The sequence below is a fragment of the Plodia interpunctella genome, chromosome 13 (genome assembly GCF_027563975.2).
Source record: "Plodia interpunctella isolate USDA-ARS_2022_Savannah chromosome 13, ilPloInte3.2, whole genome shotgun sequence".
In the NCBI taxonomy this organism is placed as follows: domain Eukaryota; kingdom Metazoa; phylum Arthropoda; class Insecta; order Lepidoptera; family Pyralidae; genus Plodia; species Plodia interpunctella.
In genome coordinates this window covers 5,115,141-5,137,750 of record NC_071306.1, presented here as the reverse complement: position 1 = coordinate 5,137,750, position 22,610 = coordinate 5,115,141, and the positions used below count along the sequence as shown (strand labels likewise).

Sequence of the window (22,610 nt, the reverse complement as noted above, 5' to 3'; positions counted from 1 at the left end):
GTAATAGTATAGTAGTATATTATGTTTTTACATTAGGGGCTATATATTTGTCATTACGTTTTTTAACTTGTATGGCATTAAAACTTAGGTTACTTCAAAATATGTAAACGTCGCCACATTGGCAATTAGGTTCGAATCCTACTCGTGCCATATGAGTGTATACCAATCTGATTCGATGTGTAGTAGTTTTCATTGACCACCACTTGCTTGGTGAAGGAAAACATTGTGAGGAAATCTGCATCCTTTGAATTCAGTGTAAATTCACATGTGTATATGCAAATTGCCACAAGATGTCGGTAGTCTAGGTAGGTAGTCGTAAAAGTCATATTATATACCTTTATGCGATTAGAATAAACTCGAAAAGCAAAGGATATATTTCATAGCAACATATTTTACAATCCGGATATAGAACATATAGTCATACAATTTAATTAACGATATCGAAGCACTGTTCAGAAATATTGTTTTATTCGCATAATCCGATGTTATCGATACTTCTTATATCGATATGATGGAATCAGTACAATGGACAACTAATCGGCGGTTGACAGCGGCGACGAATGATCGCGCCCGGGGCAAAACGACTCGACATAATCGATTTCCATCGTTTGCTACCCAAATGTGGTAAAACTGCAAATGCCCCCACCCCACAATAGCTAGCAATCTACAATGTTTGAACGATTTAACATTCATCAGTGAGGTATCGATATTTGGGATAATGAAGTAGATTGAACTTTTTGCGAGTAACTGGGATTTTTTATCTAATAATTAATTAAATTCATTTTGGACAGTATTATAGGTAAACCTGTCATTACTATAATCTAAGTAATACATTGTAAATCCTGTTGAGCGTTGCAATTTAAAAGATAAAAATATTAATTACATTTTTTATTATATTTGTTACAAAAAATAGGACAAAAGTGACACAGAAAGCAATTTTATTGGTATTTCATTCGTAAGTCGCGTCGTAGCTTCGTAGCGTAGTAAAAAATGTTCCGTAGGTCGTAGTCTCGTAGAGGATATGCGCGTAGCATGCACAAATATAAAATAGAATTGTAGCACAGCATAATCATAATTCAAATATTGGCAAAACATAATTTTTCTTTTTTGTTGATTTATGTCAAGTCCCAAATAAATGAGGTTGTAACCAGGAACTGTAAAAAGGAATAATATATCATAATAAAAATGATTTATTTATTATTTATTTATAATGTGTATCTTATGGATATTATTCATATGTTTATGACAATGCTTAAGTATCCTTGTGCTTCTTTTTGTTTATGGCTCAGCGACCCATAAACGACCTCTGAATCTAGAGCATTCTACTATGTCAAAATAGTTTAAATTATATTCGTAAAAATATTTGAAATTGTGATCATAAATGTAGTTTTAACCCTCGCAAAGTTAGAGATAAAACTCAAACTATCAATTAATATGAGCACAACACATGACGGCTCGGCGCGGGCGTGTGATTAGAAATCGATAACAAATGCGTCACGTTTCGCCCAGCTCTTATATCATTGTTCGACCATTGTCATGCGGCCATGTGTTATCTATTGTAAGTATTGTATCGCTTTTAGTTTGCCATAATCCCAATTGGCGAGGATTACCGGTTCCTTTCTGCCCACAGTCTCAAAGGGACATTTTTTGCTCCCAACAACAATGGCTTTTAATAAATAACCATTTTGTGTTGGACTTTTGAAATAGTTCCTTTGTTGAAACAGAGGCTGGCAAATTACGACAAAGTTTGGAATGTGATTTTAAGTAATTAATACGGCTTTTGTCATTGAAAATGTAAAATTTCAATGAAAATATACCACGTGCCTTGGCTATCTGTTATCGTTGTCTCTGTACATCAGCGGCTTATCTTAGTCATACAAAATTTAAATTTCCATGAATATAATGATAGAATATTTGAAGCCTTTTAAAATGATCATTAAAATTATCGCTAAATCGTCATTACGCTGCAGACTGCAGTTCAATAGTCAATATTTCAAATGTTTACAAAGAACTTAATCGCCCATTAAAAGTTTTAGTAAACAAACTGACTAACAGTTTACGTCGGAATGAATCACGACGGAAGCGTATGCGGAACTTGCCACGCTTGTATGAAATACATAAAAAAATATGGGTTATTCACTAACATGACACGACATAATAAAGTTTATAATATCTATATTGTACTAATAACACATTAAAAGTACATACAAGAAAGTGAATCGACAGTAGCGGACTTATCCCATAAAGGCATCTCTTCCAGTCAACTACCGATAGTTAGTGGTTAAAGTTAGTTTTTATATTAACTGGAGTCCATGAAACGTGCTTGAAAATCTTCGGTTGACATAAATATGAAAAACCCATGTCCAATTCCTCGTGTCTTATGGTTGGATTGCCCTGTCAAGTGTGGCATTAACTTTAACATGCGCCAGAAAAACGCAAAGTACGCAAATTTGACTAAACGTCAACGGCGCGCAGGTTAAAATGTTAAAATCAACGTCAAAGTTGACGTTGAAACTCTCCCTAATAGTATAACCCATAACCATAAGTCACAACTGAGTCGTGCAATTCCTTACATATTGTTAATAGTGTTTGAATCATAAAATACTACATCTTCCAACTAAACAAAGAGTCAATCATTTTCGTAACGCCTTATTTAATGCACCAGACAAATAAATGTGCGATGCACTGGGTTTTCTTTGTATGGCAGACGCATGTGTATTTGTAAACAATGGATGTAATGAACGCTATGTTTATTTTACGTGCTACCGAAAATCTAGAATTTCAAAACAAAATATGAGTAACGATTAAGTATTTTACAAGCTTTTATTTCGTTTCACCTTTCCCGATGTTTGTCTGTAATCAAATCTTGCAAGTTAAATTTCAACTACTTTCGCTTGTCGTACAGACTTGAAATTTTCCACGTCGCTTTAGTTTTTATGACAATGCATTATTATGTAAAACATGACCTGATATACCCAGGATCGGCTCCCAATGAGGGAATTTCTGCACGGAAATTATTATTTTTTCACGCGTGGAATGAAACAAGATCTCTTTAACGACAAAAACTTTTGAAAACTTTTTGTAAAAAACTTTTGACAATGTTTTAAATTGCATTATTATAAAAATAATTTGGTTATTTGACTGCTTATGCATGATTCCATTAGTGATAACTGATTTCAATCGGAGTTTCCTTCGCATGCTTGGGGAAGAAATGTTGATTGTATTTGAAACTATATCAACACAAGGTTATTATCGTAGCACGCAAGCTCATAGAACAAATCATTTGAAGATTTTAGAAATTAACATCTTCTAAAAATTATTACTGAGCTTTATTTTTTACTTATATACATTTAATTAAAACAAAAAATACGAATATGTCAACATACTAAATAGTTTTCTATCTTGTATCGTATACGAGGGCTGCTATTTATGTATCCGGAATAACAAAATTAAACAAACATATATTATTACATATGGTTTTATTGTTTCTCGAAGTATTCTCCGCGATGATCTATGCACTTCTGCATACGATGAAACCAATTTTCAAAGCACTTTTTCCATTCTGATTGAGGTATGTCCAAAACGTGTGTTTTGAACGCATCAACGGCCTCTTCGCGGCTCGAAAAACGTTGACCACGTAATTTATTTTTAATGTTTGGAAATAAATAAAAATCATTAGGTGCCAGGTCGGGGCTGTACGGCGGATGACCCGTCAATTCAATCTTTTGACCCTCCAAAAAATTATTTGTTTCAGCCGACTTGTGGCAGCTAGCATTGTCGTGATGAAGTATGATTCTGCGTTGTGGGTTGTTCTTTCGTATTTTTTCAAAGACTTCTGGCAAACAAATGGTGGTGTACCATTCAGAATTAACCGTCCTACTATTCTCTAGTGGCACTGTAGCTACATGTCCGTTGATACCAAAAAAACAAGCGACCATTTGCTTTAAAGTGCTTCTCGCACGAACAACTTTTGTTGGATTCGGTTCATCTTGAAAGACCCACACCGTTGACTGCTGTTTAGTTTCAGGGTCATAAGCATAGATCCAGGTTTCGTCACCTGTGTAGATATTATAAACAGCTTTTGACGTGCCACGGTTGTATTTTTTTATCATTTTCTTACACCAGTCGACACGAGCCTGTTTTTGATCTACGCTCAAGTTGTGCGGAATCCAACGCGAACAAATTTTTTTAACAATTAAATGTTCGTGTAATATCGCGTGTATACTCGTCATACTAATGCCCAGAGACGCCTCTATCTCGCGGTATGTAACATGACGATCTTGCATTACTAATTGTCGCACAGCATCAATATTTTGTTGTACCACTACCGATTTAGGACGACCCTCCTTAATTTCATCCGTGAGCATAGACCGTCCACGTTGAAATTCCTTAAACCAATAATACACAGTGGTTTTCGATGGTGCTTCATCTCCAAAAGTTAAAATCAGTTGTTCGATGCACTGTTTTTGAGTTAATCCACGCCGAAAATCATAATAAGTCATCGCGCGAAAATGTTCACGAGTTAAATCCATGGCAATGAAGACAAGCTATTTTCAAAATTGGCGCCAATTGAAAAAAACAAATGACAGGGACATGAAAAATATTTATTCTCTAGCCGAAGAGTTCTATTTTCAAATGTTGTAATTACTTTTTAAATATTCTAGAATTATTGGCCAGTTCCGGATACATAAATAGCAGCCTATGTATATATAATACTCAAGTGTATTATAAATGCGAAAGTAAGGTTTCAAAACGTTTGTCATCTCTTCACGCTTTTTGTAAACATCCAATCTTCTTCAAATTTAGCGTAAGTACATAGGTATAGAAGAACATAAGGGAGTCAGAAAATTCACGCAGACAAATTCATATAATATTACAAAATATTATCAAATCGAATAAGTATTTTAACATAATTAATTTTAGAATAATTCGGAATTGCATACTTAATTTCTAGGTGCATACATAAAATTTATTACTTCGAATATGAAACATAGAGCGCAGACAAAGAATTTTTATAGCTTTATGCAAAGGCGTAACATTCATATGGGCCGCAGGGGCGACGTTCTTGCCAGTTGGCCATTACGGCATTCTGCACACGAACGCACAATAAATCTCTTTCTAGCCCCGCAATGTACTGCGGGTTGCGCTTCTAGGACCAGCGCCAATTATAACTCGCTAGTAACTATGTAGACGCTCAAAGACATGAGTGCAAAGTTTGCTTAGGATCTGCGTTGTCCACCGAATAGCGAGATTCTATTGGCTAAACTGATTCTGTTATTGCTTCTGTTATTGTGTTGCCTTATTATACTTTACTATATTTACATTTTCATTGTCTGTATGATGTTTTTCTATGATATCCTAATTTGCAGGAGCTAAAATCAAAGGACATGCTAAAAAATCTGCATGACCAAAAATCATTGAAACGTTTCTATCCTTTGCGAACAGAAAACGGCACAGTTGGTTCCAAATTGACTTCCGACTGATCTGACAGCAGTAATAAAACCAATGATGTTGATATCGGAATTGTAATTGGGAAGCAATAAAATGTCTGTCTGGATAGAAGTGCGCGGCGCGCCTGTGTGCAAATGAACCGGCGCGGCGCGGCGTACGCCGAAGGACGCGGCCGCATTCCGCACCGCACCACTACACCCGAGATGACACACATACCGGCGCGCGCTGCCCAAGTGTGAGTGGGAAATACATTAATGTCCAAGTACATAAGGCACTTTTGCACTATGCTAACGCTAGCCCGTTATTCTCTATAGCCATTGTGGAATTCCTTATTACGATGCAACGAGTCGCTATCACTGAATTGCTGAGAAAACGCCAATTTAGTTCGATGCTTGTGGTCTTGTGCCGTTAAATAAGAAGGCTTTGACACCCAGATGGTACATCATAGTAAAAGTTTTACATATGTCGCAGATGGGAAACAAGAGTTGGATAAACACACTACCTACTGAAATTGAAACAGTTTGATACGCAGCGAATTGTGGCAAACACTAATCTTGCGGGCAGCATCCACCGAAGCGAATCGAATACAAATGTGCTGGCGGCCGAAGCAAAAACTGCTGAATAATATCCCTCGCTAGTCTAGCACTCGCAGTAGGTAAGCTTCATACATTGTATCCATAATGACGCACTTCACACTGCTGTATTTTACAATCTCAGTGCATGACTTTCGAAAAGCTCCATTTATAAAGGCATGATCGAATCTTAAATTGCCGCCATATGTCGTACAAACATAGTATGGCCATCCATATATCCATATATATATATTTCGGTTCATATCTGGCATATGCCAACTGCGACACCTCTACGGATCAGGTGACATATTATGTCGTGTTATTACACGGCTAAATGAAACGTGCTTCAAAACTAGTCACCATTGGAGACTGGATATTTAATATGTATAGCAGCTATTTAGGACTATAACGATTACATTGGACGGATAATTTAATATCGTAGTGAGATCGCACTATTACATCTTGCAGAACAGATCGCAGCCTTAGTAATTTCTGATTACGATACGCTTAATAGAGATACACACGACCACGTCGTGTAGTTGTAGTAGGTATTGTTTTGTTTTACCATTTTAGCTACTATAATGAAGAAAAGATTATCCATGGAAAATATAACATCGAATTTAGCTGAGACAATGTCGTTACCAAATTAAAACATTATTACTGATTACAAGATACTATAGAAAAATTGACTGAGATATTGTTACATTAGTTGTACTGTCACGAGTACACGGTAATAGCCGTCTAGACAATGTTTATTCAAATAATCAGGATGTAACTTCAAAGACAGCTCTTGGAGAGCCCCTTAGATTTGGTTAAGAAGTTCAATAGCCTCAGAATTTCGTGAAAATCCTTTCCTGTATCTATCCAAATATTGATAGACATTACACAGTACAAATTACTTAAATCGTTGATGGAGTAACAATTTGGGGCTAACATTTCGAATTCCGGATTGACAACTACGCTCGTCATCTGGCTTTGTTTGCAATAGCTGGTGGCAATCAGACGAGGGGGAGTGTTCGGGGGGAATGTCTGCGAGTAGTTGAAATGCCTGAGTCGGCTTCTAATTTGCGGAGCTGTCGCTACAAAGGATTGACCCCGTCTGGATCGTCCACCTACTTACTGTTTCCATTTGCCTTTTTATAAGCAGCGTTTGCAATGTTTCCTTTTATATCTGTCTTTTCTACAATATAAATAAGAAATAAACACAATATGAATAACGGAAAACTTTAAATTAGAAAGCTTAAACCGCTAAATCAGATTATGCCTCGAATAGAACGTAACTTAACTAAATTTATGTTGTGCCATCATTCTCAATAGCAATAATAAACATCGGACACAGCATGCGATAAAGCTGAAGCACACGAGTGTAAAACGTAGCCGCTGGATTTCTCTGTAAATCCTCATTCTGTACAAGTTTGTTCGTTCCTCAAGATCATATAAAGGAGAATGAAGAAGCAACGCTTCATGAAGTATTATATGAAACTTTTTTATGTTAAACGGTTTTAGTTTTAATGTCTGTTCCGTATCTCAAAAGGAACCCTTATATAATTATTAAAATAAAATAGCCTCAAATACATATTTTTAGTTATTAAAAAAATATATTTTGATCTCTGTACATTACCTAACCAGCAGCATTTACATGCATATATTTATAAATATTATCATTGAATATTTCCTTGCCATAGGTTACTTTGAATGAACTGTACAGTTTATTTAATCCACACTCTCCATATTTTGCTATTACTATGATTCGCAAAATGGTCCATCGAGACCTATTTTTATGCATCTTATTGGACAACGTTTAGTGTCAACATTAACTCTTTTTGCATAGAAATGTCTGCACTATAGTCAAACTGGAATAAAACTCGATATGACATCGAACGTAATAAGACACTTTGTCGTTCCACAAATCGAGTTCGAATCGTATTGGTGTCGAATTTACGTCCGTCGAACTCAGGTTCTACTTAATTTCTGGTATTCTGGTTTGATATCTAGGTTGATATCAAGTAATTTTCAATACATTTATCATATTCTAACAAGCTTCTCTTCTCACTCTGAAAACATACACTTCTCACACTACACTTTTCAGTCTGATATCCATACGGTTGTGGATAAAATATAGAAGGAGTAATAATATCTACAAACAGTATAATGCGACAGTTATCATCCATGTATTATATTCCGCTATTTACATTGGAGTATTTGAATTTCAAATAAAAACTAAGTGCTTTGTCTTTCGGTAGGTAATCTCTTCTAGCTAGATTAATTTGATTGGGCCTCTGGTTTAGGGCCTCGGACTCCTCGGTGGGAGTGGGAGAGGCACTGGAGGGGGCAGTGTGGGGACAGCAACAAGCGCCCGTCGAGACGGAACCGGCGTCCCACCGACGCCAGTGATCCCACTTAACATAAAACTAAATCTCCAACAAGACGATGGCTCTTAACAATAGCGAAAACGAGTTAGAAAGCTGTGCCAATTCTGTTTTCCGTTCATTTTAGTTTTTATCAAAACTGATTGTTTTTATCTTTAAAATAGCATGATAAATCAACCTCCGCTAAATTAACATTGGTATTTTTACGATTAGGTATGTTAATTCACATACAGTGGAGTAAAATGTCTAAATTATACAATTATAGAATGGATAATGCAATGCTCAAGTCCAATAATAAAGCCTTTACAATTTGCTTTAATTGAGCCTAGGTATTTGTATAATGAACATTCGCTTCGTTCACATTTTCTCATCAAATAACTCGAGAGCTCTATGCCAGGGCAAAAGCGGCTAAATTGGAAGACTTGGATGGCTTGATATGTATTGCCTGTATAAACCTTAAAATGACTTGCAATAAATAACTACCTACACAAAATGCCTAGGCTGCTCGTGCAAATGTTACTTGTAACCCTACGTAGCATTACTTGAACTTATGGGCGAGTTCGTCGAACCCACAGATAGACTGTCTCGGTAAATCTTTTTTCTCTCCTTCGATTCATTTTTTCTTTTTACCTCGTACTTATAGGTACTTCATCAACAGCAAGATAAAAATAAATAAAACTGTAAACGTACGTAAAATTTTTTATTGGCTTAATTCATAATCCGTGTGTGTAAGTAGCGGTTCTCGAATTCCAGTGTTAAAACGTCGAAATCATAATAACCAGTTATTAGCGGTCCGCCGCACTTGATACCCAACAAGACACCGTCATCATTAGGAATCTATATTTTACCCTAATTCCGTGCCCCACACTCCCACGCACCGCTATAAGCGGATTGCTCGCTTATCGCCTTACAACCATACTCACCTATTTTTTACAATAGCGAAAAAATACATACACTTAGTTATAAAAGAAAAAAATATTGCTTACCGAGAAAAAACGACAACAAAGACTTGATCCCTCAGGCTTATCTGGACGGTTTTTCGAATTCCGTGACTCAAATAATTAAGTCCCAAGATGGGGGTCGTCGGGCGAAATTATACATTGTTATTGCCACTATAAATCTCATTTTCTGTGAACGCACCCGCCTAGAATAACAAATATGTAACACTAAACAATTTCATAACCCAACTACAGCCGGACGTCCTCATAATGCTTTAGTCATGTCTACGATATAGGTATTATAAAAAAAAAACTACTTTGCATGCGTCCTACGCTTGGTTAGCTAAGTTATGTAATAGAGGCGTATTGATAAAGCATCCAAACACGAATTACAAAACGGAACGCAAAATAATATATAAAATAAATTCACATAACATTTATAAATATTATATAACTATAACAATACAAATTCCATCTACCAAATTTTTACTAACCTAGTGCTACGGTACCACCTAGGTATAAAGTGACCTAAATTAACAACTATAAGAACTATAAAGATATTATATTAAATATAATTTCTTTATATATATCAAAGGAGTCTACTGAAAATTTTATTCTGTCAATTGATGCTTATATCGTACATAGTATTATTGTACGCAATTTTAGAGTTATTACGCAATATGACACATTATTTTCGACTCACTTTTCCTTCTCATGTGTATGATAGGTTGCGATGTGATGCACTTATCCTACATATACGAAAACCTGTGATAATTAGCTTTGCTTAGCTAGACTCTAGACTAGACTAGACGTTTGCGAAAGTCAGCAGACACGCTTCGTCACGGCTCTCGGCGCAAGATGCCAATCTGTTGTAGTCATATGTCTACGTCAGTCGTGTCGTGATGAAACGAACTTCGCAGTCATGTACGATGGCGACGCCATCACTACGACAAACATATAATATACAAACAAAGTCTAAAGACGTGTTTGTTTGGACAAATCTCGTAAATTGTGGCCCATAATCAACAGTAAATTGTTGTTTGCAGTTTTTTTTTAAATAACTTTTTTGGCTTATTTTTGCATAATCCTTTAAAAATATGATGCTAAAGCTAAAGCTAAAGTCTTCAGATGCTTTAGCGCTAATACTTAATTGTCTCACTGCGCTTCCAAACGAATGACGAACAAAGTACTTATCACAACTAGGTCTCTATATAATAACTAAGTATCAGTATAATTATGACCTTAAGTTTAGTCATCGTTTCATAGAAACCGATGAATGAAAAATAACTTACTACTATAAATCACCGAGGTAATTGCACATAAAAGATATTTATTTTTCCTTTGTCACGTGCCTAACTTCTCTCTAGAAGGTAATAAAAGCAGAGAAAATTGATGGCGTGTAACCTGATAGCTCATCTTCAATGTAAATACCTAAACCAATAGTAGCCTGTCACGTATCTGCCTATTTAAATAAATGAGTTTGGTGAAAGTTACACGCGCTGTGTGAGCGGCACAAAAGTTTAATTTGTCAAACACTTGAAGGGACGGCTTTGGGTAAATTAATGGTAATACATAACACTATTGCCTGATTTCTAATCAGCGTTGTGTTAGAATTTACGCTTTTACTTAAACATGCTACTTTAGTCCAAATATTCAGATTCTTATCGAGGTTGTTCCAAGGACTTTGATTATTTATTTTTAGCAACTATATCAGTTATGTCATAACGTTATGAAACTATATAGTGTCGTATAAGTATGTACCTCTAGGTAGAGCAAAGAGAAAAAGTTTTGTAGTGTAAAAATTATAACAACTATAGGATTAATGAATTTGTCAAAAATGCTCTTACATATAAGACACATTTTCATCGAACATTTTCATTTACTTGAAACCAAAGTTATTACAACATTAGTTTTTTTTTTCATACAATTTCAGAGACAATGTCGTTTTTTTTATTTTATTTCCAGAGCAGCGGCGGTTGTCGTTCAGCAAGCGGAGCGGGCGCGGGCGCGGTGACGGTCGCGAACGCAGGCGCGGGCGGCGCGGGGGCGTGCGCGGCGCGCATGGCGAGCGCAGGCGCGCAGTACCGCGGCGGCGCGCAGCAGTGGCCGGCGGCCTACACGCCGCAGCCCTGCCGCTACCCGCCGCCGCCGCAGCCCTACGCAGCAGCGCCTAGCCCTTACACGCCGCACCAAGTAATTTCCAACAAATTTTCTTATAATCTTCCCAAGAAGCAAAAACAAAAAGGAAACGCAACTTTCGTTACATAAAACCAAGTTGTTTGACGATAGACGGGGCAGAGGCCGACGAGTGGGGGAAGCGGTGATGATAAGCTGACACACTAAACATTTACAAATTAAAAATGTTGAAGTGAAGTTAGCATAGTTTTATTTGCTGTTGTTATTATATTATAATTTTTGGGCGAAACATTCATAATACTTTTATTCATTGATTTAACTTTATTTACAAAAACATATAGAAGGCGGAATTAAATTCGGACGCTTTTTCTACCAATCAACCAAGTCAGTTCAATAGGTGAAGCAGAGAAAAAATAACAATGCAAAAAAAAGAAACAAAACTTTTAACAAGGGACTTTTAGTACCTATTCTAAACATGTTTCGGTTTAGGTACTCCATTTTAAAATTATAATGTTCGTTTATTTGTTAAGCTTAAAACTCTCACGCATATGTTCTGCAAATACTATTTAGGTCAATCCTCTACGGCGAAGTTCCAGGCTTCCCGTACCCGACAGAGGACATTCAGCTTGTGACGCATCCTGACTTTATCGTTATATTAATTACTCAAGAAGTTGCCGGTTAAATAAACCTTCAACATAATACTTAGAAAATGCATATTGAAAAGAACATTACTTACACCAAATCCATATCCATACGTACAATAAAACCGTAAGTCGGCTATATTTGTTCGCGCAAAACGTAAAAACTACTTTTTGGAATTTAACGTGGTTTTCACAGCCGTGTTGCAGATGATCTAACTTAAAATGTGGTATAGGTTTAATCGCGATACGTTACTTAACCCGAGATATTGATAGTCGCGGGCAATAGCTAGTAGTAAATAATTAACCAATGCCTCAATGTATCTTTAGGGTCTATAACTTTCACGAGGTTCAGTGCCTGGCTGGATGTAGCAAAGATTTCATTTTCAGCTCCTTTGAATTACCGGCTACATTTTTCGATGCCACAATGAAATTTGCCAACAAAATAAAAAATATTTTTTTTTATTTTAATCGTTGTTTATAGCAACTTAACAAATAAGAAGTAGAAACGTGCCAATAAAAAGACAAAGGTAACAAACTAAATAGAAGATTCTGCTTTAGAGAGAACTCAGGATACAATTCTCGCTTAGTCAACAGACAGAGACTAAATTATAAAGTTAGCAGACACAACATCTTGATAATTCAACTATTGTCCCACAAAAGTGAGAAGTTTATGCCAATTTATGTCCCAGATATTCGTCGTCATCTAATAACCATACTTCATCCCGCAATTAATCCGAAACCGGCAATTTAGCAACTTAGGAATGAAATCCGAACTCCCTTGTGACGCGTAATTTATGATTTTGGATCTAGTGTAGCATTAGTAAAGGAAAAGTCCCATTATATGTCTGTATCATGATGTATTCGTATATAACATTTCTTATCAATACATTAATAAAAAAGTAAAAGTTATAAAACAGTTAAAGAAAAAATATTTAGGACGATGAGTAAGATATTTAGTAAGAATTAAAAAATGTATGTCTGTTTGTACACTCTAATCTCCGGAACCGCTGAACGGAACTATTTATAATTCACTGGAACCACAGAGTCCACGCGAACGAAGTCGCAGCTGATGCCTGCGACTTAGCTAGTACGTACTAGCCATGCTTTTCAAAGTCGAATTTGACCAATTCAAGATGAAAAGGGTAAATTATCTATTTGTAATATAGTTCATCACTACAGTTTGGCAAATGCGTACGAAAAGATTATTTTTTATGACAAAAAAAAAGATTTTGTTTCATATTGAGTTAAGTTTTGCACATACTGAAGATTATTACTACGAACATTTGTTTACGTTTCCCTATATCACTGATTTGTAACACAATAAAGGTTGAATGTAAGAACGGCGCCATCTTTGTGGTGTAATGAGATCAGTTTACGACCTGATTTACGATCAACTCTCGCCCGCTGTCTCGTCGACCATGGTCGCTTCCTAAAAGAAATATAGTTGCATCTTGAGCATATCTAGATTTTCATGAAATCATCATTTTTCTCCAGACATTTCATGTAATTCTTGATTGTGTGCCTGCATGCTAGTGTATTAGTAACTAACTATATAAGTGCAAAAGCGAAAGTGATTGTTTGATACGCTGTCATGCCTTAATATTGGATCGAATATAATTAAATTTTGCTTATTTGGAAAATTGTTGGAAATTTGTGACATATTGATAAACGTAACATATTTATCAAAATTCATCATGAACATCATCATCGATTTCTGATAAATTACACTGCGGTATCTAGAACATGTTTATTTTTTTTTCATTAACACCTCTGTCAGATTTATACCATTGTTTTATAGTAGTTAGTGGTCGAAGCTGGCAATAATTCCGTCAGGCTGGCAACACTGCACTGGTAATTAACCGCGAAGTCAGCGCGATGACATCGCTCCATCAATTTCCGCGCAACTCGAGGCGACACGACTTCGTTATGCATTACACAAACAATATTATGTGATTAATGCTTTCCCACTTAACTGCCCCTAGATCGTGATTTGCATTATAACTAAAATACACAAGTTCCTCTACAAACAAATCAGCATAGTACACAACATACTCAGTAACGGTGCGGCTATAGGAAAAGCATTCAGTAAATATGGGAAAGAAAGTAACGGAGAGCCGGGTTGAGTGAAGCCAAACAGGCAACAAACGTTATTGCCCCACTGGCTCCTTTATTTTAGGGCGCTGTTGGCAGCGTCTGGCAATCGCCAATAAACCGTAATGTGGACCTCGAACACTCGATGCTTTTAGAAACCGGATAGTACTGTAGCTACTCCGAAGACGCTTGTCACGAATAAATTAATAAATGTAATCCGATCACTTTGAAAACATTTCATAAATAATGATAAATTGATTCTGGGTTTCTCACGAAATTAACTTAGGATCATTGTTCTGGTTTATTCCGTAAATGAAAGTTTTATTAACAGTCTTGACAATAGACGTCTTAAATTAAATATCATGTTTCCCTTAATTTATACTCGAATAGCTTTTGCCAGTGACTCCACATACCGCCCACGATGCCACAGGAACAGATCTTTTTTCCGTTTACATGTACCTAATTCAACAAGAAAATTGTAACAAACAAATAAACTTACTTTCGTATTTATAATCTTTCTTATAATAATAGTTAGGATTAGAATAGTTCTATATTAGCTATTCAAATCATCATCTGCGAAAATTTTAAGTAACAAAGCTTTACACAAAAGCATTTTTAAATTGAGAATGTTATTTAATGAAATCCGAACGCAGGATTGTAGAGTGCTCAAGCCTCGCTCCAGCACCCAGAGTGCGAGGAATATACCAAAGTAAAATATATTTTAACATTTAAAATCGTTGTCGTTTGTCGGAATATCTTGTACACATATGCCATTAGCTTTCTAACACGCTTGCCAGCTACAGGTATGCCTGTAGCACGGCACCTGTGTATTGGCGACCAAAACTTGCATTAGCGATCCCCGTCTCATACAATAACGTTCGTTTCCTAATCCCCCACGTTCATATTGCTTATATCAATAAATGTGGTACATATACCAGTAGCTGGCACTATGTGTATACCAATAAAATAAAATGTAAAAATTGAATTGATATGTTTATGAACAAGGTAACAACAACATCTACCTATTCTTTCTATAAAGCGTAAATATTTTTATAAAGTGGTGGAACTCAATTTAAGCAATGCATTGAGAGTTCAATGTTATCGAAATATTTAAGCGAATCTGTGTACCCAATCGCTATTGTGGTAAGTGAAGTGCGACCGGGGCCGCACTACACAAGCTGCGTTTACGACATCACATCGCGCACCCAACACAAACCAGATGTCGCACAGAGAGCGTGTTCATGCACCTACCTCCACCCTCCACAGAAATCTCGTAAAAGGAATTTCTCGCGCCCTTATCGCTTTTTGAAATAAAATGTAGCGCCAGCGTCGTACGTGTTTTATTACAACGCGTCGCCTTCAGGATTTATCTCAGAGCTGCCTCGCCGATGCTGAACACTTTTTTTTACATCGGGAAACATTTGAGAAAGAATTTCGCTTATGCGATTTGCTTTGCTCTCTTGTTTCGTTATTTTCCGCTTATTTTTCTTACGATGTGTTTTGAATATTCAGCACGGGTTAGGTACCTTGTTATTTTTAATACTATATTCCAATCGATACGTTGTTGGATGGTTTATGCCATTTTCTAAAACACATAATAATTCTAAATCTAAAGACATTTTAACACATACATGTATGAAACAATGGCTAGTTATAATAGAAAAATATAATAAATAAGAAATTTAAGCGAAAAATTTTTGTGAAATAGAAAATAGCCGAACCACTCCATAACTATTAAATTAAACCAGAACAAAAACGCTAACAGGTCTGCTATAAACATAAAAATAACTTTGGTTGGATAGATAAAAAATTCTAATAAAATAACTCATATGTTTATACGTCATTAAAGCAGTTGGATAATTCCTAGCTATCGTAATAATAGGCCACGGAAGGGCTGCTAACAGTATTAAATGTTTATTTTATTTAGTTGTAGACGGGCGCCTACCGTCATCCGTTCTTTAAGATTTGTTGAAAAATAAACAAAATAATTAAATTTTATATCGTTTGTTGTTTATGATAAGTTTATGGTTAGTAGAGTCAATCGGCCAAGTGCGTGACGGGCCACGCAATGTGTAGGGTATTTGTCCTAACAACCGTTTCGTTTGCACTTGACTATAACGAAAATACGAAAATTGGCACTTTAAGCTTAATAATTTATGAAAGGTTTACTAAATCCAAAAACGGTCTTACCTCACCTCCCATATTTTTGAAAGAATATCTATCACACACTATAGGAAAGATTTAAAAAAATATCATCCTCATTTCACGTGTAGAAATTTCACCCTAAAAATTGTTTTATTAAAGATTTTATTTCACCACTTTGTCGGTGTGATTAATGTGTACCAATACCCGTACCAAATTACATTATTATAGTACTAATAGTTTTTGAGTTAGACCGTGGATGGACGGACGGACCGACAGACAACCGGACATATACGGAACCCTAAAAAAGCATAAGTAGTGTAATTCACTTTCGAAAGTTTATTCTTCATTTTCACAGTGCAGTAGTGTTATGAATTGAATCCTAGTATGGTTGCTACTACGTCAACATGATTTTCACACCCTCTCGAAACTGCATGGTTGTCAAACTCTTGTTCTAAATAAAATAAAGTAGATTATGTATCTACTTAAATATATTATAGTCATAAAATTTAAATTTCAAATAAATTAAATAGGTTAGCATTTTATAAATAAAACTCGTTTTAAGGTCGAGCGGGCTCGGTAAGTTTGTCTCACTTTTTCACCGTATGATTGGGCATCACAATCCCCAGTTTGTAGTAGTAACATATATCTATGACCGCTTGATTAATGATCGAAATATGTCAGCTGTCAGGGCTGTCACAACTCCGCAGCTTGTTACATTCATCGCGCCCTCTCCCGGATGTGCCAGCCCTAAATAGAGGTTACTTTTTTGGTGAAGGGCTCGATGCTTTTTATCGCTACGGGTGACATAAGTGGCCGTCTCTAATTCTCAAGTACATTATGTCCAAAATTCCGTAACCGTCTAATCCGATCTTTTAGCGACCAGAAAAAATGCTTTTAACGTCCTTACACGCAATCATGCTTAGTCTCTGATATGAGGCATAAATCAGTAGTTACGTTCATTTCATTCCACTCCTTCCACCCCTTCGCCCATTAGAATCATCAAGGCTCCGGCGACATACCTACCTACCCACTTAAACCTCCTACCAGTTCATTTTCACACGCACGCTGTATACACTCAAAGATTATGCTGATATATTGAAATGTATGCGTTACGAGGAAAAATTTTTGTAAATGAAATTACCACATTTATTTTGGAAGCTTTCGCCTCGGTCATATTATTTAGGAGATCCTTTTTCAATGTCGGAGAGAGTAATGTGGGATCCTATCCCGTGGCTCCGCCGTCATTTCATTGCTGACCGTCCAGTTCATCATTTACACGACTCACTCGTATCGAAAATCGAGCCGTATTATACGATCACCTTGAGCGCGGTTGTTGATTTTAGTGAACATAATAGTTTATTTTTGTAGAATGAAACGGGGCACGTCCCACATGTGCGACCCTCCTATCTCGGGGTGAAAGTAAGTATAAATAAACAAGGCTTGCTGATATCTGTCATCCAAAGAATTAGATTTATTTCGGCTCTAGCGGAAGGTGAAGGACCCTAGCCCCTCGTGAACCGCAACTGAGGAAACATGCCACGGCTAATGTTTGAGAGGATATTTCACTCCTCTCAGACTCATCAGTGCGGTATTGTCTTTATGTGTGCTTGAATCCTTTCATTTCGAGAATCACATCAAAACGAACATCACCATGATATAAAACAAACATACTCGTATAACACAATTTTGTCCCCAAAACTTGTCCAATATTGTGAACTGGGGTCGGGTCAGATCGCGCAGAAAAAAGAAGCTTTTTTCGTAGTATGGGCGGTATTTTTTTTGTGAATTATGTTAATGTCGGAGTGACGCGGACTAGGGCAGCTACCGATATTTAAATTCGCTCAAGGAATGGTGAACGAATTTTTTCGGGCGCGTTTGACCCTGCTATAAGAAAACGAAAATCAAGAGGACAATATTTTATCCCGTAATGTTATGTAATTCTTGTTTTATCGTATGCATTCATGTATACCTACTAACATTATAAAATATTTTACTTGATGTATATACGGCCGATATAATAGCGATATAAAGCTAATATTATTTCGGTTGTAAAGTGGATTGCTAAATGAATAGCCGACGTTCTCGTAATTGTAGAGCCTTTTATAGTAACAATTAGCAATCAGTGGAAATAATAGAAAACTGAATGCGATGGGTAATTAATTTTGGCGTCCATCTGGAGCCGCCCTCACTCCGGAATTTTCCCAATTATCTCGTATCAATCAAATTAATGCCCTTGTACTGCTGCTGTTGCGATCTTTCGACATTTTCTTTAGTGTCTTAACTTTATGACAGTTATTCAGTTACTGTCAGTTGCAGATTATTAGTATTGTTAGATTTAAGCAATTTAATCAACTCCGTAAAGTAATATTGATAAAATATTTAGAAACAGATAGGTATGTACCTTTTTTTTTGAAAAAGTGATTTGGAAGAGGATACGGTAATAGTAAATGAAAATGTATACAAAGTTTCACAAACGATTTGCTAACGCAAATGTATAATTAATCAATATGGTGACAATATCTGGACTATAAATAGATTTTAATACTATCTCGCTTCCGTAAGTAAATACTGAATGAATTTCGTCGATACTCTGATTGGAACGGCGATAAAACAAATGGAGTGTTCAATTTAAATAGATTGAATGGGATTTATGTTTAATTTCGTGAGCTCTGTCAGCGATCCTATGGATCTGTAGGGTCGATGATAACGTGATATAGCGAAAGCGGGATCATATTTATCACTGTCATTATTTCGGAGTTTACACAAAATTTAATTTGTTTCACGATGCATTTGGTCCGCAGGCGGGTGCATGTGGTCGGCCATCCCATGTGACGTAGGGCGCTGCACGCACGCGCTGCTCTATCGAGCCGCCTCCAAGACCAACTGTTGAATCCTCTCCTCTCCCACCCCATCATGCTTTCCTGGTTCCCCTCCAGTTACTTCCTACGCGTGACGTCATCTGCGACCGTCACAACTGCGATGTGTGCGTGCCATTATACCTCCTACATATCATTCGAATGTTGATGAACTTCGAAATTGCTTTGAAATAATCTCTCGCACACGTCAATATACTACAACCGTGTTGATTTTGCGCCTCGAACTCTTTACTTTTGTTGGCACAAATTAATACGGAATCTCTCTACGGAACACTCCGGTGTGTAATCGTGAGTTGAAATTTGTATTAAAAATAGAAAAGTTGATAAGCACGATTCATCACTGATATTTTTTGGTATTGGAAGTGGAACTGTAGTAATTATCTACAATAAATTAACCCTTGCTTTTTAGACGTGGGTATATTTTTAGCATTGTGGTGGATTCAGGTGGTACCTATGCTCATTATTAAACAAAATTCTGCTCATTTTTCAGTCCGCGCTAGCTTTCATTGTACTTATAACCAAATTTAAAAAAATACGAGAATAGACTAGTTAAATACTATTTATTCTCGTATTTTTTTGTTTTTTTTAACATGTTTTACTTCTCATTTAATTTCATTTAGGTGTATATATGTAATAAACATCTTTGTATTATTACATGTAATTTTTTATGACAATCAAGATTTATTCATTATTACTTATAGTTTTTAGAAAAAAACGTAGAGCCGATTAGTGGCACGCAATGCCACACGATATATTCTATTATAGAATCATACAAACAATATATCATACACATATATCAACAATATTTTTATAGTTTATATTTCATCAAAATCGGCCCAACAGTTTAGCTGTGTTATCCTTGACAGACTTTCGCATTTATAATAATAATATGGAAGTATGGATTAATCAAAATGTCTGAGAGAATAAATAAAATTTAAGCCCTATTAATTTACTAGCCACCCCTGCACAATAAACGATGATGAAAGCCCTCGGCACGGTCTAAGAGCCCTTGTCTGGTCTGATACTCGCTCCAATATAGAACCATCTATACATTACCATATAACACAAAGTGTATTGACCCTTTTCTTCCTTATACTTTTATTACTAAAGCGAAAACTGGGTAAACGACCAACCGTTTATTCAAATAAAGGATGCATATTCCAAATACAAGACGCGTATTGACATAGGAAATGCGTACATCAATCACAACGATTCAAATAATCTAGCCTCTTGTATAATAATACAATGCATTCTTAATTGAGTACATTGCAATTTTTCTCCCAAAAAATATCATATAAAAATATTTTTACCGCACATTGCTTCCAATTCGCAGGATAAAAATAAAATTCAATTGAACAAACGACAATATCCGCGAATCAAATATATGTTACCATACAAATAATTTTTATCGGTCGATATAATTAGCCAATTTGAACAATACGTGTATAATCGTAAGCTTTATATCGTTATATGCAGATAAAGTTGCATATTATAATTTACGATCAAATCCCGCAACTTCAGTCTGCTTTGTAAAAATCGGCTCATCAATATTGTAATTAATAAATATTGCAAACAGGTTTCACTACGTAACTAGGTATTGAACGTTAAAAATCCTTTTACTGATTTCTCGTAGCTTGCGAGACCATAAACTAAATAGTCAAATAGAACTACTTTGGTACTTAAATAAGAGTCTAATTAAATTTAAGTAAAAGTCTTAACAAGTTGAACGAATCTTGAGCTCAAATATTTCTCTAGGGCTTAGCGCTTCGGCTCTGATGAAATAAGTACAAAAAAGCTCGCTTATCCGCAAATCCGTAAACCGAAAGTTTCCAGAGTTGAGGCAAAGTTGGGGCGTGTTTGCGACGTAATGATTACTCGTCAAGAAATGTCAAGTGTCTACCCCCCTCGTCCCTTAACGCCCGTTCCATCCCCCCTCATTCGTCTCGTCAGTGGAGGTTGACACCTGTCGAACCTGCGCTGAGCCTTACTGATTGGAGCCTCCAGCGAATTACACAACTTGCGGAAAAGGCATTAAACTAAATGTAAAAACATACATACTTTATTCCATAATTTTCATACTAAGGAAATTTTCTAATACTTCAGAACAATGAAAGAATTATTAAGGCACAATACCAAATAATCGGACTTAGACAGTACCCTTATATTAGTGCGGACAGGCCAAGAATCTTAAGTGCAAGTTTCCAATAAAGCCAAAATTACACGGCAATAAATCACAGAGTTGGTCAGCGAACTAACATTGAAAGTGTAACAAAACTTGGGTCCGCTCCCGTCGGGACGCGGCTGAGTCACTTCATTAACGTCCAAATTCCGGACAGATAATAAAGTTAAATTGAGTAAATTGCACAGGTGGCCGCCATAACCTGAACCCGCCACACAAATTTAATGGCTCTGATCATCATTTAAGAGTTTTAACACTTACTTAACGTTGTCATCAAAACCATAAAGTTTTATGGTCAATTACATGAGTATATATTATTTTCATATGTGGGAAATTGATTAAGAAAACAGCTCTCATTTGAAGTCGTTCATTCGTAACCACATTTTTCATAATCTTTTTTTCAAAACACCTTTCGATGAACGCATAGATTGCAAAGTTAGCTAAGTTGCAAAGATGGCTCTTTCAAAAAATGTTTCCGTGCAATGAATCCGCAATTAGTTTAACATTTTCCTCATTCTCTTCAGTTTTCTGTGGCTTCCCAGACCGTCGGGCAGTGGTCGCATTAACTCAAATTGGTACAATTGGCAACGTCTGGCCCGTTCCGTGTTGCAATTGGATTACGAATCGAATTCCATTCACAAAAACGCTGCAGCTAATCCCACAAATTGTTGTCATCCAGTTTGCAAGCGTGGATACTAGATACTATGAAGGCACATCAGATTCCTTGGATAAGAATCTTAAAATAATATAAATTGTCATAAAGACATATTACTTAAAATAAATGCACATGCTAATATTTTTATTACTTTTAATTTACAAAATCTACGTAACCAGAATTTAAAAAATCGGATAATATTGTTAAAACAATATACATATACTGAAAAACCTTTCGGAATAAACGCTATTTTCAAATCAAGTTCGCATAAAAATTAAATAGCATATTACGAACGCCTCAAGTCAAGAATACTTCCCGACCAAGACGGTCGGTAACTTCTCAAGTAACTTCTTGAATAAATTAAGATTCTCAATTTCAAACGTTTTTCTTTTGAGTCATTTTGGATAGCCTTGTCTAGACACGTTTTATTAATACAGACATAATTTGTGAAAATGTTTTTGATGCATCTTATTTGCTTTTCAAAGATAAACATTTCCCAATTTCAAGTTAAAATATTTACTTTATGAAGCTTCTTAGACATGTGCATTGCGTAGATT

The 22,610-nt window shown here is 36.0% G+C and overlaps 1 protein-coding gene across 6 annotated transcripts in view; it reads left to right on the top strand.

Annotated features, from left to right (window-relative positions):
* shep (alan shepard) overlaps nt 1–22,610 on the top strand; it is a 113,033-nt gene that overhangs the window by 78,485 nt on the left and 11,938 nt on the right. For 4 of the 6 annotated variants that reach the window (XM_053753181.2, XM_053753179.2, XM_053753180.2 and 1 more), the window contains exon 2: nt 11,296–11,523. The exons of 1 other annotated variant lie outside the window; for it this stretch is intronic. In XM_053753181.2, coding sequence (XP_053609156.1) covers nt 11,296–11,523 — 228 coding nt within the window. Of the gene's footprint in view, nt 1–5,613; nt 6,107–11,295; nt 11,524–22,610 lie in introns of those variants that run through there. One more of the 6 variants, XM_053753184.2, reaches the window with a different exon arrangement.